This window comes from Camelus ferus, chromosome 9 (assembly GCF_009834535.1).
Source record: "Camelus ferus isolate YT-003-E chromosome 9, BCGSAC_Cfer_1.0, whole genome shotgun sequence".
In the NCBI taxonomy this organism is placed as follows: Eukaryota; Metazoa; Chordata; class Mammalia; order Artiodactyla; family Camelidae; genus Camelus; species Camelus ferus.
In genome coordinates, this window is record NC_045704.1 from 7,148,956 (window position 1) to 7,176,387 (window position 27,432).

General features: G+C 43.4%; 1 protein-coding gene across 3 annotated transcripts; it reads right to left on the reverse strand.

Annotated features, from left to right (window-relative positions):
• Window positions 1-1,178: 1,178 nt before the first annotated feature.
• LOC102512325 (zinc finger protein 211-like) lies at window positions 1,179-26,535 on the reverse strand. Of its 3 annotated transcripts, none has more exons than XM_032487430.1 (3): window positions 26,230-26,526; window positions 24,779-24,905; window positions 1,179-2,792 (listed from the first exon to the last, which is right to left on the reverse strand). In XM_032487430.1, exons 1-3 carry the CDS (start codon window positions 26,260-26,262, stop codon window positions 1,318-1,320), a joined length of 1,635 nt encoding a protein of 544 aa, XP_032343321.1. In that variant the 5' UTR covers window positions 26,263-26,526; the 3' UTR covers window positions 1,179-1,317. The 3 variants fall into 3 exon arrangements, with proteins under 3 accessions (XP_032343321.1, XP_032343322.1, XP_032343320.1); XM_032487431.1 differs by lacking the exons at window positions 24,779-24,905; window positions 26,230-26,526 and adding exons at window positions 5,370-5,496; window positions 9,119-9,365; XM_032487429.1 differs by lacking the exon at window positions 1,179-2,792 and adding an exon at window positions 15,981-20,590 and having other exon boundaries at window positions 26,230-26,535.
• Window positions 26,536-27,432: the final 897 nt, after the last annotated feature.

Here is a 27,432-nt window from a genome sequence, read left to right on the forward strand (position 1 = left end):
CTCTACAAGATTCCCAGCTCAGAAGTCTGAGAATTTCTGCACCTGCTCATCCTTCACAGCCACAGTGACTGAACATTGTGAATGCCTCTTTAAGAGACACATTCCAAACAGCTTTTAAGTGTCCTCCTCCCACTATTAATCCAGTGTTTCTGTAACAATTATTTCCCCTATAATCTTACAACCAGTGATGCTGCCCTACAGAATTCTGCACATCAGGGCAACTGGCTCCACTGCAGAACCTGGGAGAAGATTCTCATCAGTGCTGAGCACCAGGTAATGTCTCCTGTGAACAAGACAATTGGATGTTGCTCTCAGAAGCACCGAAGGTTGTTACAACAACTGCTCCTTCCTCCTGTTGACTCCTGAACCTAGAAAAAATCGTGGCATTCAGGCTACAAATGAAGGACCATAAAGTTCTGTAGTCTTTATTTGGAGGCCTTGGGCAACAACTCAAACAAGGCCAAAATGGAGAGAGATGTATTCTGCCATCACACTGTGCCCTTGAAGCACACAGTTTGGAACTCCCAACAGAAGTTGTTCACTCCTTTATGGTGGCAGAACCCAACCATTTTCAAATCGCCTCCCACAGTGAATGGAACCTCAAAATTAAAGGCGGCTTAAACAATAAGGCTTTTATTATTGCATAAACCAGAGCAATGGGAGGCAGGCTGTTCCTGGGCTTGAGCTGAGGGCTAGATAATTCCATCACAGGAGTCACGGTGACAGGAACAATATCCCTGAATAAAGGTAGTCCATTTTTGCAGGCCACAAGCAGAGTCCTCTGGGCCAAAAATGGGTCAGGTCAGTGACTTAACTCATCAAAGCAACAGGAAAGGAGTAAGCGCTCTGGCTTCTCGCGAACCCCTCCTGAGAATGGGAAAACACCAGTGTTTCCCTGAACACACTGGGGCGGGTGAATGCTCTACACTGTGAGCACCAGCTAGGCAGCAGAGGTGAAATGGCTTGAGCCACAGAAACTGTCAGTGACAGAAATCTGGCAAAGGGCCTGGGCAGATTTAAAAGTACAATGTAGCTCCCAGATACCTGGGATGTTTGCAGATACTTGGATTTAAGAGGTTCAATTCAGACAGCACCATCACGAGGGATCCCAAGTGTCGATACACTGAAAAAGGAAACTGTACATCCCTGCACACGTAAGGTGTTTTTTCCCTTGTGAAATGTGTGGTATCCAAAGAGTGAAGACCTTGGGCTAATACCCTTACGACATTCACTGCATTCATAAGGCCTTGATCCAGTGTAAACAGTGATTTAGGACACTGGAGCTGTAGGTAGAGAATTGAGCATATTCCCCAGATTTTAAGGCCTTTTTCCAGTGTGAATTCTTCGATGTGTGATGAGGTTAGAGCTTTGGCTAAAGGATCTCCCACATTCACTGCACTTATAAGGCCTCTCTCCAGTGTGAACCCTCCGATGAGCAGTGAGGTTGGAGATATATCTAAATGACTTCCCACATTCACTGCACTGGTAAGGCCTTTCTCCAGTGTGAACTCTCCGATGTTGAAGCAGCACAACATTTTGGCGAAATGATTTTCCACATTCGCTACATTCATAAGGCCTTTTCCCAGTGTGAACCCTCTGATGTTGAAGGAGTGAAGAGCTTTTCTTAAAGGACTTCCCACACTCACTGCACTCATAAGGCTTTTCTCCAGTGTGAACTCTCCGATGTGTAATGAGGTTAGAGATGTATCTAAAGGACTTCCCACACTCACTGCACTCATAAGGCTTTTCTCCAGTATGAACTCTCTGATGCTGAAGGAGTGCAGAGCTTTGACGGAAAGATTTCCTACATTCACTGCACTCATAGGGACTTTCTCCAGTGTGAACCCTCTGATGTTGAAGGAGCACAGAGTTTTGGGAAAATGATTTCCCACATTGGCTACATTCATAAGGCCTTTTCCCAGTATGAACACTCCGATGGTGACTGAGGCTGTGGCTTCTGCTAAAAGATTTCCCACATTCTTTACATTCACAAGACCTTCTTCCAGTGTGAACTCTCCCATGTTGAATGAGATGTGATCTTTGGATAAAGGCTTTTCCACATTCACTGCACTTGTAAGGTCTTTCTCCAGTGTGAACTCTCCGATGTTGAATGAGATTTGAGCTTTGGCTGAAAGATTTCCCACATTCACTGCACTCATAAGGCCTTTCTCCAGTGTGAATACTCCAATGTCGAATGAGGTGGGAGCTTTTGCTAAATGATTTCCCACATTCACTGCACATGTAACATCTTCCCCTCATGACGACTCTCTGGTGCTGAACAAGTGTGTGTTTGCAGCTCAAAGTCTTTGTGCAGTCTCCCTGGTTATGACAAATTTTTTTCCCTGAAAATGCAGCCTCACACTCAGCTCCACTATTTGACTTCTCCCAGGTGTTTGTGGCCTGTTGGTGAAGAAATTCTGAGTCGCCCAGGAAGTCCTTCTCAACTGCCCCAGAGGTAAAGGGCTTCCTTGATATGTAGAATTTGCAGTTGTTCACAAACAAGTATCTCCTCACATGATTTCTCAAAGGTTCCTCTCCAGTGTGGTGCTTGTGGTGCTGATGGAAGTTTGCTCTGAAACAGAATGGTTTCTCACATGGCCCCAATGTGTGTAGTTTCTGCCCACAATGTGTTCCCTGGTACTTAGCCAGGTGAAAAATGTCACTGAAGACTGGGCTGCACACCTCATAGGGGTTGGCCTTCTGGGGAAACAGACCTGCCTTGACAGTGCTGATCTGTGACCCTCCTTGAATTTTCTGCTCAGAAACTGCCTCATCTGCTCCATGCCAACAACCTGAAAGCAGAAAAATGCTGGTGAAGTGCATGTTGACTCGTGTGAGGAGAAAGCCCCATTACATATGTGTGTCTCACAAACCCAAGAATGAGTCCTCGGGACTGTCTACAAGACAAGTTGGTTAGGTTCAAGTTGAGGATGGGGATGCTTTGCAGTACTGGCCCTTTAAAGATCACAGAAAGGGGAGGCCTAACAAAGTGAAAGACACAACCACAGGAAGCAACAAAGAGAAGAGGCAGGGTCCACAGCTCATTCTGCTGCAAACAACATTCAGCAGGACCCTGTCTGATGGTGACACATGAGTGCTCTGCAGTAGGCTGAATCCAGGCCCAGGAAAATCCAACTGCAACAGAGCAGCTGGTATTCAAAAATTAAGAATGTGAAAAAAAACAAAAACAAAAACAAAAATTAAGAATGTGCACACCCCATGACACAAAAGGTACAAGCCAATGCTGGGCAACCCTCCAGACAGACCAGTGTTACAAAGCACTGAGACATGTATTCCAGGGAGGTAAGACTTATCTTTGAGCTGCTAGTAAGAAGTGACATGTAACAGAGCTGAGAAGGTGGCTAACTGAAGAATGCAGAAGGACAGGCAGAAATGAGGTGTGGATACCACTGTGACTGGCACCAAAAGGCTAGTCAAAAAGGAAAGATTTCTGCTATGATTTGTATACAGACCTGACATCATGCCCTCCCTCAGGAGCCACTTCTCAGGGCCAGGCCATGTTTGAATTCCTCCTGCTGTAGTTGGATTTCTTTCCTCTCCACCCGACCCCACTGATGAGCAACTAAAAAGAACCTGAATGATTTAAGTACTAAGGTAAAAAGAGGACAAGTGAACATTCAGGACTAGCCAAAAATAACTCAGCACGTGATAGATCACAAGAAAGAAAACTAAATATTACAAAACAAAACAAAACAAAAAAGAAAAGAAACAAACAAAAAAAAACCCAGAGGAGTGTCTTTCAAGAATACTTCACGGTCCACATAAGAGTGACCAGGTCATACTATAAAACCCCTAGAGGAACACACAGAACACTGTGGCATAAATTGCAGCACTACTTTTTTGGATCTGTCTCCTAAAGGAAATAAAAGCAAAAATAAACATATGGGACCTATTTAAACCTAAAAGCTTTTGCACAGCAAAGGAAACCATCGACAAAAAAGATAACCTACTGAATGGGAGAAAATATTTGCAAATGATATGACTGATGAGGCATTAATATCCAACATATATAAGCAGCTCAGACAACTTAACATCATATAACCAAACAACTCAATTTAAAAATGGGTAAAAGAACTGAACATACATTTTTCCAAAGAGGAAATGCAGACGGACAACAAGCACATGAAAAGATGCTCAGCATCGCTAATCATCAGGGAAACTCAAATCAAAACCAGAATTAGGTATCACCTCAAAGCTGTCAGAATTGCTGTCATCAAAAAGAACACAAATAGCAAATGATGGCAAGCATGTGGACAAAAGAACCTCATGCATTGTTGGTGGGAATGTAATTTGGTGCAGCCACTGTAGAAAACAGTATGGAGGTTTCTCACAAACCAAAAAACAGAGCTCCCACCCCTGGGTATATATCCGATAAAAGCAAAAACACTAATTTGAAAAAATACATGCATCCCAATGTTTATAGGTGCATTATTTACAACTGGCAAGATGTGGAACCAACCCAAGTGTCCATCAACAGATGAGTGGATAAAGAAGTGGGGTGTGTGTGTGTGTGTGTGTATACATTACTTATATTATATTATTATATAATACTACTCAGTCATGAAGAATGAAATTTTGCCATTTGCAGCAATGTGGATGGACTTGGAAGGCATTATGCTAAGTGAAGTAAGTCAGACAAAGACAGACAAATACTTTATGATACCATTTATACATGGAGTCTAAAAGATAAAACAAAATAGTGAACAAAAAAAAGGAGACTCACAGATATAGAGACCAAATTAGCGGTTACCAGTGGGAGAAGGAGAGGGGCAGTACAGAGGTGAGGAGTGGGAGGTACAAACTACTGGGTGTATGACCGGCTCGAGGATGTACTGTACAGCACAGGGAATATAGCCAATATTTTATAGTAAATGTGTACAGAAATAACTTTTAAAAATTGCATACAATTTTGAAAAATAAAATAAAAAATATGGAATCACTATGCTGTACACCTAAAACCAATACAACAGTACAAATCAACTATACTTAAAAAAAAAAGTGATCAAGTTAGTGATGGCAATTTCTGGCACAAGTAAGAATGAGGAAATGTTAGCTCGAGGAATACTGTAGAACCTATGGTACACAAGTGCCTTGGATCTGGAAAATGCACCTGGCTAAGCTGAGAGGGTAAACAAGGTAGGATTCATGACTGCAAGACTCTTGACTCTGGACCCATCCCTGTGAGGTGACAGGTAGCCGGAGTAGGGGCTGCTCAAGAAGAGAAGTGCTCCCACCTCAGCCCCACCACAAAGCAGCACCCAAAGTCCTGATGTGAGAAGGGCAGATGTGCCAATGGATAGAGGGGCAGAGACTAGCTCAGGGCACAGGGGTGGGTGCGAGGGCCTTACCCAGGGACGTTATAAGTGCCAGGTTCTCCAGCATCACGTTGTGGTACAGGCATCTCTGAGCCTCATCAAGGAGACCCCATTCCTCCCAGGAAAAGTTCACGGCCACATCTTCAAAAGTCACACTGCCCTGTCATGATTAGGACAGATGAGACCACAAACAAGCCCATCTCCTGAGGACCTATGATCCATTCCTCCAGGTATCTATTCTATGCCCATCCTCCTCCCAATCTCCCCAATTAGAGGAAGAACTAGGCCCTGGTGCTACTGGTGCTACTGTCTCCCTATGGACCCCCTGACTACTAGATTCAGCCATCAGCAACAAGAGTTAGGTGCACAGACATCCAAACTGTGGGCCTGACACAGAGGCATCAGCGCCTCTGCCAGGCAATACCCCTGGTATGATCAAGGTCATGTAAGTCCCAACAGCAGGGGCCTGGGGCCACCAGACATACTCCTCCTCCAAGTACACATCACTCTTTAAACTGCACATCCCTCACATCTCTAGATGCCACAGCCACATGCCCATGGCCACCACCACCTCACTGTCCCAATCCAGAAGCATCTCCCTAGCCTCCCCACTGCTGAAGTATTTTGATCACCTCTTTTGCACTTCACTGGTGAGGGTGAAATTGTGCCTAGAGGTATGGGGATGGCCAAACACAGGGCAGCTGACACTGGACAGATGCAATCAGTAGCATCTTACTAATCTATACCCACAGTCTGGAATAGGAGGACATTACACACCACATAAGGCTACATGGAGTTACTCTGGAAAAGATGAACAACTAAGGGCTGTGGGTAAGCTTTGTAGTATCAAGAGGGTAAGATGCCCTTGGTTCCCACGGGAGGATACAGTTTCCTTTCCTGAATAATTCCAAGGGCTGACAGGGAACTGAAACCCACTACAAAAGGATAAGCAGCAATTATACCTGGTCTCCTCATACAATCCCCTTTATAAAAACAGGTTGTTTGGTTAGGAGACCTTATCCATTGGAGTAGAGTGAGGTGAGAACTGGTGCTCAGACCACATGAGGTCCTCTCAGTTTCAGCACATGGCATGGCAGCATATAACACTGGGACTTAATTTTGGGCCTTACAACAAAATTCAGCAGAGAGTACCTAGAATATGCTTGGCAGATTCATACAGGATCCTTTATTTCCCTAGACTTCCCACAAATCCCACTAGCAGGGACAGCACCACAATCTTCTATGAAGGCCTCCCTGCCAGGCTCCATTCCTTACTTCAGACTGAGCCACACAGAATCTCCTGTAATTTCAGACCCCATGGCCTATTCCACTTCCATGCTGTACCTGCTGTTCCCTAACCAGTCACAACCTTCCTCTGTCCACTTAACCCTCATGCAAATCCCAGCCCATTGGTGGCCCACTCAGGCCTACTGTTGCTCATAAATGACCACATTTCACCCTGATCTTGTTCATTCAGGGTGAATGAAACATGCCAGAGCACACCAAAGTCATCAAAAAAACCCCTGCAGAGTCCATAGGGAGGTAAGCACCAGCTCCAGCCTGAGTGTCAACTTGCCTCAACTACTTCTAGACCTCATCATCTCAGGTCCATTTTCCCCTTAGAATGGTCACCAGCCACTCTATCTTGTCTCCAAAACATCCTCCTCTGTGGCCACTTACCTTCCTCATTTTGGCTTGTTAAGCCCAACACCATGGCCCAGGTACTCAAGCAAGAGATCCCGTCCACAGCCCCACTGACCCTTTCCCAGCTGCCTAACAGTTTTTCACCCGATCCTGAAGATTGTCCCTCCTAAATGTCACCACAGCTTATTAAACCTGGTCTACACAGTGCCATCCACATTTTAGATGTCTCCATCCTGTACCACCTCCCAACATTTCCAGACTTATGTGTTCAGCTGCCCCTTTCATGCCTCCACTCAGTAATCTCCGATACACCTCAGACTTCAAATATGGCTAAAACAAAGCTCTTGCTACCCCCATTGAATATCACTTACTTAAATCCTTCTCATCCCAGATGGAGTTTCCATCCCTACTGCTGCTAAGACTGAAAACCCTGGAGCCATCTCTGACTTCTTTTTTGTGTGTGAAGCTTTAGAATATTACAATGCCATCATAAAAGTAAAAATATATGTATCTCATTACTCTTTCAGTGGTTCAAGTAATAAGTACAAGTAACAAAATAGATTGTTTAGTGTACAAACTGGGAGTTCGTGGGTACAGAGCAACATCAGCCCCAGCTCCACCCCAAAGTGAGGTCCTGGCCAGGGTGCAGACCCTCAGCCAACCAAGGCCTGTTGGCAGATGTCAGCTCTGGTCTCAAGAATGCAGTCAGTCTCACCCTACCCCCGAATGCAGAGTCCAGGCCCTCTACTGTGGGGAGGCAGCAGCTCCCACACTCCAGCTTCTGTTCTGCCACCAGGCCTGAGCTCCAGGGTCCCCTCTCCGGCTGGCCTGGGGCCCCTCTTGTCACGGTGGCCGCCGCTGGTGCTTTGTTTTACTCCCTCCCTGTTCATATTAGAAAAAAAATCTCACTGTTTCTTTTAAAACATGATCAGAATCCAACCACTTTCCCTAAGCCACCAGTATGGTCCATTAACCCTCACTTAGATGAAGACAGTAGCCTCTACCCTGATTTCCACCCCCCTCCCCCATGCCCATCTGTTCTCCACTCTACAGCCAGATGGAGCCTGTTAAGACCTTGGTAAGATCACCTGCCCACTTTGATTCAAACCTCCCGTCACCTCTTGAAGAGACACCCATCTTTTCAGGCAACCGTTTCTGTACTGACTCCTGACGCCGCTCTTTGTTTTCACCTAAAAAAAAGGAGATCTATGGTTTCCTAAACAATCCCTGCTCAGTTTTACCTCTAAGCGTTTAGAAATCTTGGAACTGGTGCCTGCAAGAACACTCCACACCTGTTTACACTGGTTGCCAGTAATGGAAACACCTCTGTATAAAGCACGACATGTACTTAGGACCCTGGGTTTGAGGTTTCTCCAGGGACCCCAGACTCAAAAATTGGAGGACTAGCATTAAGAATCTGAGGAAACCACAATTCAGAGAACACAGGAGTGGGGTGTGGAGCCGGGACACCCTCCACGTACCTGTGCAAATTCCGTAAACGCTCTGCAGCCATCGGAAACTATGCTAAGAGGCAGGCCTCAGAGGAACGAATCCATGGTGGAGTTCCTTGTGCTCACTGCCTCCCTGTACCCTTCCCTGACCCTGGAGACAGGTGACCCAGGCTGCCTGTCTGATCTCAATGATCAGTGTCTGCCCTTACTAGCTGTGTGACCCTGAACAAAGATTCAACCTCCCAGCGCCTCAATGTCCTCATCCCCCACTCCACTGTTCTTCCTTTAAAGAGCCCGTGGGAACGCTTTAACCTGTACGTAGATCGTGCCCCTCCTTTCTTAAAACTCCCCATGGCTTCTACAGTTCTCACAGTAATGAACAACCTGTTTCCCCGGTTTAACTCCGCCTCACGTTGTTTTTTCCCGGCCGACAGAAGACCGACCCCAGGTTTCCCGAATCCTCCCGCCTCAGCCCGGCCTCCAGGCCTCCGCACCTGCGGGTCCCCCCGCCTGGGGGCCCCTCCCCGCGCCGTCACGCCGTCTGTCAGACACACGGCCCCACCCGCGGCCGCCTCCCCGGCCTGGACCCCGGGGCCCGGGCCGCAGGCACGCGGGCAGGCGCCCCGCACTCGGGGCTCTAGTGTCCGGCGGGAGAGGGCGGTGCGGGCCCGGAGGACGCGCGTTTACCTGAGGCGGGTCCCTCAGCGCGGCCGCCATCGGGGTCTGACGGCGGAGTGCGGCGGGGAGAAGAGTGGGACGCGGGGGCCCCTCCGGGGAGTCGCAGAGCCTCGAACCCGCCTCGGTGCAGCGGGGCCAGCGTCTCCCCTCAGACCTTCACCGTACCGTCACCTCAGCCCGGACTCAGCGTTCTGGAGGCGGAGCGGACCCAGAGCAGTTAACATGGCTGCTAGGAGGAGGAGCCAGGAAGTCCCGCCCAACCCCCGTGCCCAAACGGAAACACCTTTTCTTCTGAGTATTGGCTCAAAAGCCCTGGGTCCCACGCAAGGCATTCTGGGTCATGTAGTTCTCAATTCCAGGAGAAAAGGCCAAGATGACCGGGGAAGTTGCACAGAGACATGCCGTGCAAGATGTCCAAGGGCCATTTTGAAAATGGCTAAGGAGAGCGAAGGAAGCATGCATTTTCTTTACTTTGATGTTCAGAGTGCACTTTACAGTAAACAAATAGAAAATTAGGAAAATTTCTTCTCTATAAATTATTTCTAGATAATATATTCATAAGTTCTGATAAAATTAGGTAGAATACATTTTTCCAGCATAAAAAAAATCACATGGAAAAGACAAAGAAAACTGAGGCATTAATCCATTGGAGAGGTCTAAAATGGAAGAAACTACAGAGCAATCTGATACGAAGAGAAGATTATCGCTAGGAGCCCAGAACAACTTTTGGTTAACTTGAGGATTGGTAATTTTATGTTTAAAAAAAAGAAAAAGAAAACCTGTAAGCTCAGGGGAAAAAAATAGGTAGAATACAGATAGATCTAAAGCTCATAAAATAATGAATTTAATCAATGATCACCAACCAATTACTTCAATCAAATAACTTCAAAGGACAGCTAGCACAACAGATAAAATTCCAGTGGAGAAAAAAATGACGCTGGATGAAAAACAAACCCTAACAACAGTTGGACCCAGTATGCAAAGTGTTGACAAAAATTAATCAGTCTATCTAAGGAAGAAATGGAAATTTTTATTTGAGACACATTGTTATAACCTGGGAAGCACCTCTCAGAAAGCTCTGAGGACTGTTCTGCCCGTTAGAAGTCAAAGCATAGTTATATAATAGGTTTTGGAGACAGAGGGCTATACATTAAATGCAGTGAGTATTTCGCACGAGCCAAAACTGCAAGTACAAAGTGGTGGGTCATTATGACCCCTTACAAGATCAAGAAGGCATGTTATCTTTGAAGGAGTCATCTTGTTGGTGCTAGGAAAATGTTGCTCTTTATAGCTGAACAGGTATTTCTGCCGATGGGGAGGTTTGGTGGATGCATAATGCAGATACACAATGCACGGTAGAAGGGAAAGAGGAAGCCAAAGTGCAGAGAAAATTTTTTGTTTAAATTTCCTTGACTTGCCCTAGGATACAAATTTTTATTGCATCAACCATTTACTTCGAAAAACAGAAGACATCCAGACTTCAGACTATGTTAGTGTTGAAAACAGAAGTCTCAGCCCTGCCTGTGGAGCACTGTGACCAGAGTGAATATGATTAATGCCTCTGGCTCTAATTATACTTTTATTGGAAGCAATGGAGGACATGTTGAGGCCATCAAAGAGACACAATTACCTTAGAAGATGTAATTATACCAGACAGATGACCTAGTCCCACCATCATATAAGACAAACACAAGAATGTAGGACAAACCTATGAAATAAAAAAGAACTAAGATGCAGAATATGAACATAAAATGGGAGCATACTGTTTATGATTTAATGATTATGAAAAACAAATCTTAGAAAAGGGGAAAATTGAATTCTAAATTATTAGTATTTCTGCTGGTGTGAAAATGCTATTGCAATTATAATGAAAGAGAACTTGTACTTTAGAGATATATTTGAAAGATTTATAGGTGAGATGTGTCTGGCATTTTCTTTTTTTGGAGGGTATTTTGTTTATTTGTTTTGCAGGCAGGTACTGGGAATTGATGGCATTTTCAATGCTATAAGATTAGGAAAATATTTATGAATTATATTTAGAGATAATGAAGAAGTAATATTCATACCAAAAGTTGATCTATGCATAGCTGAGAATCCTTTAAAAAATCATTTGAAATATTATAATTAACAAGAAATTATGGGTATGTATATAAAAATTTTAAAAATTTAAAATAAATTAATAAAATAAAATTTAAAATCAATAGTAATTCTGTAAGGAGCAATAAAAATTAAAAATCAATAGTTATTCTGTAAGGAGCTTCCTCCTATTTAAAAATTTAAAGCAAACATGTTACTAACATATAAACAAAAATTTGAAAACCAGCAAAAGTAAGAAATGTGACAATTGAAAAAAACTTTTAAAACTTGGAAATTAAACCAGAAATTATAAAAACCACCTCTAAATAAAAATAGGTATAAGCCAAGTTTCTATGTAGAAAGATCATTATGAATAAAAATACAAGAGATCATTTACTTAATGTATTTCAAATAAAATGCTAATGTTTCAGAGCTTATTAGTTAAAACTTATTTAAAGGATAATAAAAAGTTTATATAAAGAACTTATAAATATATCCAACAGCTTATTCTGGCAAAAAAATAAAACAACATAGTTGGGTTAATAGTACATAGTAGTGAGCCTGGAAACATGTTACTATATTTACATACTGAATTAATTTATAGGAGCATATGTATTAAACTTGATTATCAACTTGAAGAGAAAATAGGTAATGCAATAAAATATTAAAATGGATTGTAAATTGAGATGCAAAAACATCTTGATTTATACCTCTTCTCAAACTGAAAAATAATTTAATCAAACTTATGCATGAAAACATCATATATGTATCGGCTGGGTAAGAATGTTCTCAGTGAGTGTATTGATTTATATAGCATTCCACAAGATTGAACAAAATTAGGTAATTGGTAGTACAATAAAAATACCAAGAAATTAAAAAAAAACAAATAACAAAAAAAATCAAAAACAAAGAAGAAAAAAAATACCAAGAAATTAAAGTGAATTATAAGAAGGAAAAAAATGTAGTTTATATAAAACCTCTGAAATGAAATTAAGTCATATACAAGTAGCACTACTGATTTCCTATGAGGATTAACAGAAATTGTTTTAATTAGAGACAAGTACGGCCTGAAAATTCTGGACTTGCTCTCATTATTGAACACTTGGCCCTTGAGAAACTGCAGTTTTTTGAGAAAATAAAGGCCATTAAATTTCCCCTAATTACAGAGGTTCTATGTGAGCACAATTATGGTGTAATCAAGAAAATTTCACTCTCCACAAAGGGATTGAAAGGTACTTTTGTCAGTGTGTGTGATCCTGATGTGATTTGTTAGAACAAGCCATCTCATGACTTCTACATGACACACTAGAAACCTACTGAATCACAAGTGGATCATCAGAGCTCTTTGCAGAGAGAAGAGAGCAAAATGTTAATGATAGTGAAGATATTATATCCATATAAAACATGATGTCATATAGGATAAGCTTTAGCTTTGAGATTCTTTACCTCCCTGCTTATCTTGCTGTTTGTATTTTGCAATCTTCTAGTCACATTATTTTTTGTGTCTTGCTTTCACTAGATCGGACAGGATGTTTTAACTCTTCCATGCATCAAAGCCATCTTAGTAAAATACTACTATAGATTCCATTTGCAAATCGTTCTCCCAAAACATTAAAAAATGCATATCCTGAGTTCTAATATGTGAGAGAATTAAGCTGAGCCCATGGCTATGCTGGAAACTTGATTTGGGCCCTCTCTTTTTTTTTCTGGATTTGTCTGGCTAAATGTTTGTCAATTTTGTTTTATCTTTTCAAAAATCCTTCTCTAACCACAACTCTTCATACTTTTCAAGCACCTTTTCTAACCTCAACACTATGAGAGTAGAAATCAACTACATGAAAAAAAACTGCAAAAAATACAAACACATGGAGGCTAAACAACCAACTGGTCACTGATCACTGAAGAAGTCAAGAAGAAATTAAAAAATACCTGGAGAGAAATAAAAAATCAAAAACAAAAACATAATGATCCAGCAGAGATCATCACCTCAGACCTGCATTGTCAGGAAGTACAGACCATTCTGTTTTCACACATGAACCCATTTAGACAAACAATAATGCTGTGACATAGATACCATACTACCCCATTTTGTGAAGGATGAACCTGAGCCACAGAAAGGTTCAGAAACTTGCCTGAGGCCGCACAGCCTGTGAGCGGCAGGTTTGGGAGTCTCACCGGAAGCTCTGGCTCCAGGAGGAAACAGCTCACAGCCCCGTGTGGGATCAGCATTCTTGGAGAAGGTAACCATGAAGTGAGAGGGAGGTGGTCTGGAGTATTTAATCATCAGGGAATGGGAATCTGCGTGAGGGGATGACTTGGTCATTCCCAGATTTTGATATTTCATGGACTTCTGAAATTTTTTAAAAATCAAAAAACCCACACAGTGATTTGGTCCAGTAAAGACACAAATTATCATCTATAGTCACTCCTATTTCATTTTAAAAAAAGGACTTCTAGCGGGTAAGAAAGCACAGGTTGGCACCTCATAATAAAGGCACATATTCTACATTGAGTAAGCTGAGGTTCCTGAGGGACTCGCTCAGTGGCTGTATTTTCCTTACTTTGCCGAGGACAATAAGATGTTGGAATCCAATGAGTGGAACTTGGACAATACCTGCAACAGACCTGACACCTGGTCTGTGCTTAGGGGACCTTAGCTGTGGCCAATGTTATAATTCTATTTAAAATGACCTACATTTTATTTTTCTTATATAGATTATAGCTAAAATGTCTATTTGTATTGCTCTGCTAATGGGAAAACCAGTTTGACTTCTGACAAATGGAAATTTACCACAAAAATACGATGAAATCAAAAGAATGCTCTGAAGTCCCAGAGACTTCCTGAGGCCTGCTCTCTGTTGAAAAGGGATTTTAGTGACAGTGGGTGGGGATGGGGCAAGAGAGATCAGCTCTATTCCAAGACTTTCTCCTGACAGCAGCAAGGGAACAAAACGAGCAGGGGAAAGCATCAGCTTACTCAAGGTGTCCTGGCATGCCATCTGATGTCAGATCGGTGGACTCTCTAAAATAATCTCCTGAACCAGCACAGGAGCGTGGCTCAGGCCTTAAGAAACAAGGGGTGATGGTGCAGCCTTCAGGAGACCATTTTAACTGCAACAGTATTGCTTAGGAAGATACCCTGGGTGGACTCATGGCAAGTGGCTTCAAAAAGTACTGCCTGACTCACCCTCTTCTCTTACCCTGCCCACCACCCATGACCCTGATAACTGGGCCAAGAGGACACCTAACCCAACTAGGCTGGGCCAGTGAGCTCCCCGCCTGTGGAATCTGGAATGGTGATCTCAGATGTGGCCACAGTGCTGGGCAGTGGGGTAAGGATTTATGTTTAGAAGGTCTATTTTTTTTTTTTAACCAAAAGATCCTTGGTGCAGACACAGGGAGATAAGAACAGAGGATATGGGTCCAGAACTTGGTGAGGACTGCAGGGAAAGATGGTATATGCCACCGGTCTTCCCAACCAGCCGTCCTGGACTAGAGGACAGGATCAAGTGGCAGCAGGTGCCCTGAATGGAGCAGAGGTGAGCCCTTACCCAGTGAGGCCAGGAGCCCAGATGTCTCCATTACCACCTCCTGGTAATGGGTCCTCTGGGCTGGGCTGTTTCTGACACTCCAGGGTGAAGATCAAACACCTGAAAAGGCAAACAGGCTTCACAGTGGGTTGTTGGATGGGATCAGAGCCTGTCACTTAGCCGCTGATGAAGGTGCAGAGATCTGCCCCAAGCTGCCGATTCTTGAGGGCTGAGTCCTGTGCTGTGCTCGAAGGGGAAGGTGTGGCCTTTGGACATAATGCAATTTCAACTGAGAGAAAAGCCTCCTGTGGGGGAAGCCACTTGAGATGACAGACAGGGGCACTCCCATGAGGACTGAGAGGGCAGGCTTAAGTGGGGACATGCCGACAGGTCCAACAATGGTAATAGCAGCAGCAGCCGAGACCCCTTGGTCCGCGCCACGTGCCTATCCTGGGCTGAGGGCTCACATGCTGAGGTAAAGGGCTTAAACATCCCCAGCTCTAACCTAGACTCGGGGTCTGAATCCAGCATCTTCAATCAGACACTTGTCCACTGTGTGACCTCGGGGAACCCACTTCATCGTTCTGACCCTCGATTCCCCCAGCATTCTCAGGGGTGAGAATGAAAGAGAATATGCTCATAAAGCAAAGGGGGCCTGGCCAGGGAATTTCACTGAAGGCGGAGGCTAGAGCTGCCAAGGCCCCAGGAGGCCTGGTGCAGTGGTGGGTGCAGCAAAGGGGCCCCTCAGCTCGTCACCTCCTCCCACAGCTCAAGGGTAGAGTCACACCTTATACCTCTTTTACAAAGGGGGAAACTGAGTCCCAGAGTCGGTGGAGGGTCATTTAACTGTGAGTCACAGTGGTATTTCAGAATCAGGATTCAAACCCAGTCTGCCTGACCCGGGGCCTGGGGAGTCAGATCACTGCCCTACTTCCCTCCCTACTTGGCTCTGGGACTCAAAAAACACTGTGTCCATCCTGACGCAATGTGGTCCCCCTGAGGTATCTGCTTCAACTGACTAACCCCCAGATGATAGACCAGGAAAAGGGGTGTACTCTACCAAGCAAGGGTTTGTGGTATTATTAAATGCCTACACTTTAAAAAGCGATGGAGAATATGTAAGTAATACAGACTAAAATTAAGTGTCTGGTATATGTGTCCATTACATTGCACACAGCATATGAAAACTGAAAAAATTATAGACCATATTATTCCAGCATTAAAAACAACTAACCACAAAGTAAAAAGTCACAAAACGAGTGAAATTCCAATACATCTTTGTCTCACTGTTCTTTTGTTAAAGAAAAAAATTAGCCAAAATCCACAGAATAGGCAGAAGATATGAACATTTCATTACAGATATAGAGATAGCAAATACACATCTGAAAAATGCTCAACATGAATCCTTAGAGAAATCCAAGTAAAAAAGTCAGATAGCATGACAAACTTACAAAAAGGGTCAGAATTAAGAACGACTGACCAAGTATTCACTAAGATGTGGAACTCTCATATACTGCTGGTAAAAATGCAAAAAGGTAAAATTGGTTCAGATCACAATTTGCTAGTTTGTTTAAGCTAAACACTCACCTACCCTAGGACTCAGACTTTGCACTGCGTTACTGACAAAAGATAAATGAAACATATATCCATACAAAGAATTACACACAAATGTTTGTAACAGCTTTTTCCCAATATTCAAATACTAGAAATACCACATGTCCATAAGCAAATGAATGGATAAACTAATAGTGGGATATATAAAGAGAAGAGTATTTCTTAGAGGAAAAAAAAAAGTATGAGCCACTCAAGTATCATTGATGAATCTCCAAGTATTTATGCAACATAAATAAAGGCATGAACATGAGTAAATATCTTGACGTCCACCATATGAACTCTAGAAAATGCAAAGTACCTGTTCTAATGGAAAGTAAGTCGACGGTTCCTTGGAGGGCTGTGCAGGGCAGGGAAAGATTATAAAAAGTCATGAGATAAATATACGTGACAGATGTGGTCGTTACCAAAACTATGATGATGGTTTCAGTTTCATACACATGTCAGAACTTATCAAATAGCTTTTTAAAATGGTTCAAGATAAAAACTCTATGTCAAACTCGTTTTGGAAAAGAGGTTTGGCAATCCAACATTCATGCCACCTTCTCATGCCTTCTGGAGGTCAGTCTTCCCTCAATAACAGCAAGTAGAGTGGGCAATGAAGGACCTGCCACTCAAGTCAACAGAAATGCTGCCTGGGTCACAAGAGACACATCTGCGGACCACAGCTTTTCCCCCTCTCTCTCTTTTTCTAAACCTGCCTGTGCAGTAATAACCTTGAGATGAGTATCAATGAGAGGGTACAGGAATCTACAAAACCTTTTGATTATTGTCAATGACAATGACTTAAGCTACACAAGACAATTATGCCTAGAGGACCTCAGATTTATGTACATACTGATCTTGCCCAACCATTGTCACAGACATTCCTGGACGCACGTTGAAAACAGGTATTTTCCATCTACTCGGCTGCAGTCGCCTAGAATCCCTTTAATAAGCCGGTGTTTCTGTAGTAATCCTGGTTTGCCCTGAGCCCTGAGCCCTAGTGACTATCACCCACTGAACTGTGGACACATGGCTCTTTGCAGGACCTGGGGAAACAATTCCCCTCAACAGTGCTGACATCTCCTGTGAACAAGGGAAAGAATTCATGCTGCTCCCAGAAGCTCCTGAGGTTGTCACACTTGGCCTCTCCTCAGGGTGATCACTGAGCCTCCTAAAACTCATAGCATCCTGGCCTCAAATGAGGGCAAGAAAGCCCTGCAGTCTTTTAGGAGGCCATGGGCAGCAACACAAATTTGGCAGAAACTGGTAAGCCTCTGTAATGTCTCCTCTGAGGCACAGAAAGTTTGAGACCTCCATAAAAGTTGCTCACCCCTTCATGCCTGTAGAGCCCACCTCACATGGTAAACGGAACGTCCAAGATGAAAGAGGACTTAAACAATAAGGCCTTTGTTACTGGACAAACCAAAGCAATGTGGGGCTGGCAGTTCTTTAGCTGGTGACTTGGGAGCTGGAAAAATTCATCACAACTATCTTGAGACCAACAGGTCCCTGAAAATGGTAGTCCTTCTCTGCAAGCTGCCAGGTGAACTCATACGATGTTCTCTGGGCCAGTACTGGGTCAGGCCCAAGCTCAAGCTGGTCAGAGAGAAGGGAATGAGGACATCTGAAGGGCTCAAGCTATTCCTAATTTCCTCCAACAAATGAGAGAAGTCAGCACCCCTGAGCAGACTGGGCTAGTGACTGATGCACACTGTGGGGACCTGCCAGATTACAGAGATGAGATGGACCTGGCTGAAGAAACCAGCAATAATAAATCTGCCAAGAGCCCTGGGCAGGTAAGAAACTGCGACACAGCCACACATGCATCCCACATAACTGAAGGTCATGAGCTATCTCCCTACTATTATGTTTGAATTCAGTTCAATTAGAGCCTCAGTTTCCTTCAGTGCCATTGCACTGAACAAGGAAATTACATATTTCTTACACATCTAAGTCCTTTCTCCAGTGTGAATTCTCTGGTGCTGAGAGAGATTAGATTTTCGGCTAAAAGATTTCCCACATTTGCTGCAGTCATAAGGCTTTTCTCCAGTGTGAACTCTCTGATGATAATGGAGGGTGGAACGAGAGGTAAAAGATTTCCCACATTCACTGCACTCGTACGGTCTTTCTCCTGTATGAACTCTCCGGTGAATTACGAGGTGAATTCTCTGGGTAAAGGACTTCCCACAGTCACTGCACTCATGAGGCCTTTCTCCTGTGTGAACTCTGCGATGTCGAATGAGTATCGAGCTATTGGTAAAAGATTTCCCACATTCACTGCACTTATAAGGCCGCTCTCCAGTGTGAACTCTCTGATGATAGCCAAGCGCAGAAACAGAAGTAAAAGATTTCTCACATTCACTGCACTCATAAGGCCTTTCTCCAGTATGAACTCTCCGGTGTTTAGAGAGGTATGAATTCTGGCTAAAGGATCTTCCACAATCACTACATTCATAAGGCTTTTCTCCAGTGTGAACTCTCTGGTGTTGATTCAGTTGGGAACTATCCCTAAAACATTTCCCACATTCACTGCACTCAAAAGGCCTTTCTCCTGTGTGAACTCTCTGATGACAACGGAGGGCAGAGCTACAGGTAAAAGACTTTTCACATTCCTTGCATTCATAAGGCCTTTCTCCAACGTGAATTTTCTGATGATAACGAAGGGCAGAGCCAGAGGTAAAAGATTTCCCACATTCGCTGCATTCGTAAGGCCTTTCTCCTGTATGAACTCTCTTGTGTATATTAAGATGATTTCTTTGAGTAAAAGATTTCCCACACTGATTGCATTCATAAGGTCTTTCTCCTGTGTGAATTCTACGGTGTCGAATGAGTATCGGTCCATTGGTAAATGATTTCCCACATTCACTGCACTCATACGGTTTTTCTCCTGTGTGAACTCTCTGATGATAACAGAGGGCAGAACCAGAGGTGAAAGATTTCCCACATTCACAGCACTCATAAGGCCTTTCTCCAGTGTGAACTCTCTGGTGTTGAGAGAGGTAAGATTTGTGGCTAAAGGATTTCCCACATTCGCTGCACTTATAAGGCCTTTCTCCTGTGTGAACTCTTCGGTGTATAATGAGGTGATTTATTTGGGTAAAAGATTTCCCACAATCAGTACATTCATATGGCCTTTCTCCTGTGTGAACTCTCTGATGATAACGTAGGCCAGAGCTAGACGTAAAAGATTTCCCACAGTCCCTACATTTATAAGGCTTTTCTCCAGTGTGAACTCTCTGATGATAACGGAGGGCGGAGCTAGAAGTAAAAGATTTCCCACATTCACTGCACTCATAAGGCCTTTCTCCTGTGTGAACCCTCCAGTGCTCAATGAGGTCAGATTTTCGTCTAAAGGACTTCCCACATTCAGTGCACTCATAACTCATGTCTCCAGTGTGAACTGTCTGTTGTTGAATGAAGATGGAGCTGTGGCTAAAAGATTGTGCACATTTGTGGCACGCATGATGATCTTCTCCAGTGTGACTCCTCTGAGGATAAATGAGGACAAATTCTTGGCTAAAGGATTTCCCACATTTGCTGCACTTGTACTGCCTTGCCCCAGTGTGAATTTTTTGATGTTGATTGAGGGCTGAGCTTCCCCTAAAGGATTTTCCATAGTCACCACAGACATAAAGCCTGTCACCAGTGTGAACTCTCTGGTGCACGAGAAATGACGATTTGTACCTGAATGTTTTCCCACATTCACTGCACACAAAACACTGTCTTTTAGTGTAGACACCCTGGTCCTGAACAAGTGTGTCTTTGGCGCCAAAAGCTTTCTTGCATTCTCCCCCAGTGCTTTGTAAAGTTTCATTGCTCTGGGTGATTGTGTTTGGCTTCTCCCTGGTGTGAATGGCCTGCTTCCCTGTTTCTCCCTGCTTCAGATGTCCCGAGGTGGTCAGGAAGTCCTTATCCACCTCTTCATAGGTAAAAGCCTTCTCTGACACATGCAAATTGCAGCTCTTCACAAATAAGGCCTTGTCCATGCTGCTTACGAACGGTTTTTCTCCCATGTGCTGCTCCTGGTGCTGTTGAAGGTTTGTACTGAAATAAAATCCTTTTGTACATGCCCCACACTTGAACAGTTTCTTGCTGTGTTGTGTTCCCAGCTGCTCAGCCAAATGAAGAATGGACTCAGCTCTCAAGACTGGACTACACATCTCACAGGGGTGAGTCTTCTGGGAAGATAAAGGTTCTTTGGAAGTCCTGGCCTGTGACATTACTACAGAAACACTCTGCTCAAAGGGTGCCTTAACATCCTCTTCTCCACTCCAGAAACCTGAATGCAAAGAAATGCTGGTGAAGTACACATTCACTTTCTTGGAAGAAACAACAGAACCACAAATGTGTAAGCGAAACCAAAAAAGAACAGGGATAACTATACTATGTCAGGCAAAATAGACTTTTAAGTAAGTAACTGTCACAAGAGACAAAGAAGGTCATTGCACAGTGATAAAGCAGTCAATTCATCAAGAGGAAATAACAATTATAAGCATATGCACCCAACACTGGAGCACCTAACCACATTAAGCAAATAGTAACAAAACTTAAGTCAGAAATAGACGGCAATGCAGTAATAGTATGGAGTCAAACACCATTTTCAACAATGGATGATAGATGAGAAAAAAACGGTAAGAAAATGTTGGAGCTGCACTGCACCTAAGACCAAATGGACCTAATGACATGTACAAACGATGCCACCCACCTGCAGCAGAATACATATTCTTCTCAAGTGCACACAGAACATTCTCTAGGATACACCAAAGTTAGGTCACAAAACAAGTCTTAACAAAATTAAGAAGGCAGAAATCATATTGAGTATCTTTTCCAACCACAATGGTATGAAACTACAAATCACTAATAGATTTAGATGAGAGCTATAAAATTCACAAATACGTGGAACTTAAATGACACACTCCTGAACAACCAATGGGTCAAAGAAAACAATTTCAAATATACTCAAACGAAAATGAAAACATAACACGCCAAAACTTATGGGGTGCACAAAAGCAATCGTAAGAGGAAAGTTTATGCCAATAAATGCCTACATTAACAAAAGAGAATGCTCTCAAATAAACAACATATCTCTATACCTCAAGGTACCAGAAAAAGCACAAACTAAGGTTAAAGTTAGTAGAAGGAGGCAAATAACAAAGATCAGAAAAGAAATAAATGAAACAGAGACTAGAAAAATGGTAGAAAACACCAATGAAACTAAGAGTTGCTTTTTTTTTGAAAAGATAAATTGACAAAACTTTCCCTAACTATGAAAGAAAGAAGATTCAAAATCAAAAATAAAAGAGGAAACATCACAACTGACACTGCAGGAATAAAATCAATCACAAGAAACTACAATGGACAATTCTTTGCCAACAAACTGGATAACCTAACCTAGAAGAAATGGACAAACACCTAAAAACATACAACCTACCAAAAGGGAATCATGAAGAAATAGGAAATCTGAATAGATCTATAACTGGTAAGGAGATTAAATCACTAATTTAAAAATCTCCCAACAAAGAAAAGCCCAAGACTAGGGAGAATCACTGGGAATTCTATTAAATATTTAAGAATTAACATCAATCCTTCTCAAAGTCTTCCAAAAGATTGAAGAGGGACAACTTCCAAGCTCATATTATGAGACCAGCATTATCCTGATATCAAAATCATGTAAGACTAATGCAACACAAGAAAATTACAGGTCAATATTCCTGATGAATAAAGACGCAAAAATTCTTAACAAAATACTTGCAAACCAAATACAATAGCACATTAAAAGGATCATACATCACAATCAACTAGGATATATCCCTGGGATGAAAGGACGGTTGAACATCATGTGCAAATCAATAAATGTGACACATGAGATTAATAAAATGAAGGATAAAAATAATAGTCATATCAACAGATGCCAAAAAAAGCATTTAACAAAATTTAATATCCTTTCATGGTAAGTACCCTCAACAAGTTAGGTATAGAAGGTATGTACCTTAACACATCTGAGAAGTCCACAGCTAACATCCTATTCAACAATCAAAAGCTAAAAGCTTTTCCTCTAACATCAGGAACAAGACAAGGATCATTATTCTCCCCACTTTTATTCAACATAGTACTGGAAGTCCGAGACAAATTACAGAAGAAAAAGAAAAAAAAAGGCATCCAAATCAGAATGAAAAGCAAAACTATCTGTTTGTAGATCATATACTTTTATATGCAACCCCCCCCCCATATTCCACCCTAATAAATGAATTCAGTAAAGTTGCAGGATAAAAAAATATATATACAAAATTCAGTTGCATTTACATACGCTGTTAATAAACTGTCTGAAAAGAAAACTAAGAAAACAATCTCATTTAAAATAGCATCACAAAGAATAAAATACTCAGGAGTAAATTTAATCTAGGAGGTGAAAGACCTGTATTCTGAAAATTCTAAGACAATGATGAAAAAAATTGAAGAAGAAACAAATAAATGGAAAGATATCTAGTGTTCTTGGATTAGAAGAATTAACATTGTTAATTTTACCAAGAGCAATTTACAGATTCAAAACAATCCGTATCAAAATTCCAAAGACATTTTCACAGAAATAGAAAAAATAATCCTAAAATTCATATGGTCCCACAAAAAAATCCCAAATAGTTAAAGCAATCTTCAGAAAGAAGAAAAAAGCTAGAGGCATGACACTTCCTGATTTCAAAATATCACAAAGCTATGGTAATCAACACAGTGCGGTACTAGCATAAAATCAAACATATAGACCAATGGAACAGAACAGAGAGCCCAGGAATAAAACCCACATATATATGATCAACTAATCTTTGATAGGCACAAGAAGAACACGCAATGGAGAAAGGATAGTCTCGTCTATAAATGGTGATGGGAAAACTGGATATCCATATGCAAAAGAAAAAAAAAAGAGAGAGAGAGAAACTAGCCCCTTATTTATACTACTCACAAAAATTAACTTGAAATGGATTAGAAACTTAAAACATAAGACCTGAAATTATAAAATGTTTAGAAGAAAAGAGAGAAAAAGCTCCTTGACACTAATATTGGAAAATATAAAGAATTCATACAACCCAATAATAAAAAACTAAAGAATCCAATTAAAAATGGGCAAAGGCTCTGAACAGACATTTATCCAAAGATATATAAATGGTCAACAAGTACATAAAAAGATGGTCAATATCACTAACATCTGGGAAATGCAAATCCAAACCACAATGAGATATCACTTCACACCTGTGAAGAACACTATTATCAAAAAGACAAGTGATATGTGTTCATGAGGATATGAAGAAAAAGAAACCCTCATACACTGTTGGTAGGAATGTAAACAGGTACAGCCATTATGGAAAACAGTATGGAAGTGCTTCATAAATTAAAAAAAGAAAGAGAAAAAATTAAAAATAGAACTACTACACATCCTGTATATTTCTAAAGGAAACAAAATCAGTATCTCAGAGAGATATTTGCACACCCATGTTCACTGCAGCATTATTCACAATAGCCAAGGTATAGAAACAACACAAGAACAAGGTATACCTCATTTTACTGTGCTTTATGGATAAGGCATTTTTTTACAAATTGAAGGTCTGTGGTAACCTATGTCAAGCAAGTCTAATGGTACCATTTTTTCAACAGCATCTGCTCACTTCATGTCTTTGTGGCACATTTGGGTAATTTTTGCAATATTTCAACTTTTTCATAATTATTATCTTTGGTGTGACTACTATAATTGTTGGGGGTGCCAAAAACTGCACCCATATAAAAGAGAAACTTAATCAATAAACATTATATGTGTTCTGACTGTTCAACCAATTGGTGATTCCTGTGTCTCTCTCCCTCTCCTGAAGCGTCCCTGTTTCCTGAGATACAACAATATTAAAATTAGGCCAATTAAGAATCTTACAATGGCCTCTAAGTGCTCAAGTGAAAGGAAGAGTCACATGTCTCTCATTTTAAATCAAAAGCTAGAAATGATTAACATTAGTGAGAAAAGAGATCTAAACACTGCAAACAGAACCATACAGGATAGCCTTAAAAAACAGCCCATGGTCCAGGTAATGGCCACGACAACGCCTTCAATTCCTGCCATAGGCAGGCACAAGGAAATGTCAGATAATAAAAGGGAACAAACCCCCGGGACACACGAGTGCCAGGGACCTGGATATACGACCTGGCTAGGGAAAGTGCAAGCATGGTGCAATCCATTAGCCTCACTGCAAGACTACTGACCTCAAATCCATTTCAATGAGGGTTGAGTATGGACCGTACCCGGGATGCAGGGAGAGACAAGAGCAGCGCAAACAAAACAACCCTAGTTACCACAGCAGTTACCCAGAAAGCTGGGGAAACAAGCAGTGACCAGGTCCACATGTGAGAAGGTTGGAGCAACCCTTGGGGAAAGGGGAGTGAGGCAGGATACAGAGCCTAGACTAGGGCAGTGGGGAGGTGAGGGTCTTACCCAGTGAGGATATAAGTGCATAGTTCTCCAGCATCACACTGAAGTATAGGTGTCTCTGAGCCTCATCAAGGAGGCACCATTCCTCCCAGGAGAAGTGCACGGCAATGTCCTCAAAGGTCACACCACCCTGTCATGAATGGAATAGATGAAACTGTAAACATTCTCTCTGAGAACCCAGAATCCATCTGCTCACACATGTACCCCACAGTTATCCTCCTCCAGAGCTCCCGCCTCAGAGAAGATACCAGGCCCTGGTGACACAGATGCCCACTCTCTCCTCACTGTCCCTTACTCACTGTAGTCAGCGCTCAGCAACGACAGACAGGGGCTAAACTCCATCTAAGTTATGGCCTGGTCTGCAGGAGCCAGTCCCTCCCGCCAAGCAGTTCCCTTAAGGTGTCCCACAATGTGCCTCCAAGATACAGCCAAACACGGGCTCCTCTTTACCCTTAAGTCACGAATACCAGAGCCCTGGGCCCTTGACTCACACTTCCTCTTGGTGTGCATATCATTCAGTTGACCAAACCTTCGTTCTCACATCTTCAGATCCCATAGTTACACTCCTCGGCTCTGCCATCTCCCTGCCCCGCGCCACAGGCATCTCTCAGGACTCACACAGGTACTTGAATTAAGGCACCCAGAGTGCTTGACAAAAATCAAACATGACCTACTACAACCCCAGTTCTCTGTATGACGGGTCCCATAGCCAGGGAAATCCTTGATTGGTCTTTTGAAGGACAGTCCGCCTTGCCTCTGATCTTTGTTTCAATGTTAGCCACCTAGAACCAGTGAGGGACTGGGGCCATCCCCGCGTCTTGTGTAGGATCCCTAAGCGCTTTTTCAACGTTCAGCACCTGTAGGTAGAGGAAAGCAACCATCGCTGGGCTCCCGTGTGCAGGGCTCTCCTGTATCCACACCCAGCCCTGAAATCTAGTGACCTCGGGGTGACTGACCCCTGCGTCTCAGTCCTCAGTGTTGTGACCCTGGACGAGGACTCAACTCCCTGTGCCTCTCTGTCCTTGTCATCGCCTTTCCAGTCTGTTCGCTCTTTGAGCAACTTTTCGAAAACTTAAAGCCCTAACGCAGACTATCCCTCTTCTGTTCACAACCTTCCGCGGCTCCCAGGTCTCTCAGAACGAATGGAAAACCTCTCTGACGGCCAGTCAGGCGTGATACCGCCTCACACCGTGTCCCGCAGACCTAAGACTGACCCAGGTTTCCCGACCCCCCGCCTCAGCCCGGCCTCCAGGCCTCCGCACCTGCGGGTCCCCCCGCTTGGGGGCCCGTCCCCGCGCCGTCACGCCGTCTGTCAGAAACACGGCCCCACCCTCCACCACCTCCCTGGCCTGGACCCCGGCGCCCGGGCCGCAGGCACGCGAGCAGGCGCCCCGCACTCGGGCTCTAGTGTCCGGCGGGAGAGGGCGGTGCGGGCCCGGAGGACGCGCGTTCACCTGCGGCGGGTCCCTCAGCGCGGCCGCCGCCATCGGGGTCTGAGAGCGGAGCGCGGCGGGAGCGGAGAGGGACGCGGGCACGGCGGTCTGTATCCCGGGCCTGTCGCGGGGTCCCCAGGCAGCGTCGCGGAGCCTCGAACCCGCCTCAGTGCAGCGAGGACAACGGCTCCTATCGGACCTTCCCAGTCACGTCACCTCAGTCCTGACACAGCGTTCCGGAACCGGAGCCGACCCGAGAGGAGCAAAAGCAACGGCCGCAATGAGGACGCCAGAAGTCCGGCCCCGGCGCGCTGCGCACGCATGGAAGTCCCGCCTCCTGATCCGTCGTTGGCCCGTAACTGCCGTCTCTTGTCCCGGGGTCTTCTGGGTAATGTAGTTCCCAGCGCTCCAGCGGCCGCAGGAAAGGGTGTTCGCGCTGCTCACGCGGAGCATTAGCTTTGAGGCGCTCGGAGGAGCGATGGACCGGGTGTTCCTACCTCAGAAGTGGAAGGGGCTTTGCTCGTTGTCAAAAGCGCTGAAGAGACATCATTTCAGACTCCATGAAACTCAGCCGGCTCCCAATTCTACTGATCCAAACGGCCGTATCATTTACATAGTCACTCGGACATAAAGTGAGGCCACATAGCTGGAAATGTTGTGGTGTTGCATTTCAAATGTATGTAGCCTCAAGTGTTACTCCGTTTTGTCCGTTTTGTGAGTTCAGTATGTTTGGTCAGGAAGAAGGGAAAAGACTCCATACAGGTCCATGACAGAAAAGCAAGTAGAGGTATGTTAGGCTGCCCTGAAGCAGGTGGAAAAGCAGGAGCTCTGCCTCGGGTTCCCAGAGAAAACGTCTCCCTTGCCTGTATTATCAGTCATTTTCAGAAGTGGAAGGAAAAATCAACAGAATGAACAGAAGTGGAAGCAAAATAGGAAGTGACAAACTAAATCCCCTAAATTTTATGAAAGCTAGTTTTTGGGGGGGGGGGTTGTTTTTGTTTTTTTTAGTCTTATAGCCTTTTTAGAATTGTAACAATTGTGTCTGATAACTATGTATTTTGGGATGTTGAGTTCATTTATTTATTTGGTGAGGAGAAAATATTAAATAAGAGCTGTGTTAGTCTGCTAGGACTGCCAAAACATCTAAATACTATTGAAACCGAGGGTAGTCATCAATAAACCAATAAACTGTAACCTGCCTTCACTGATCAAGCTCACTTTGTT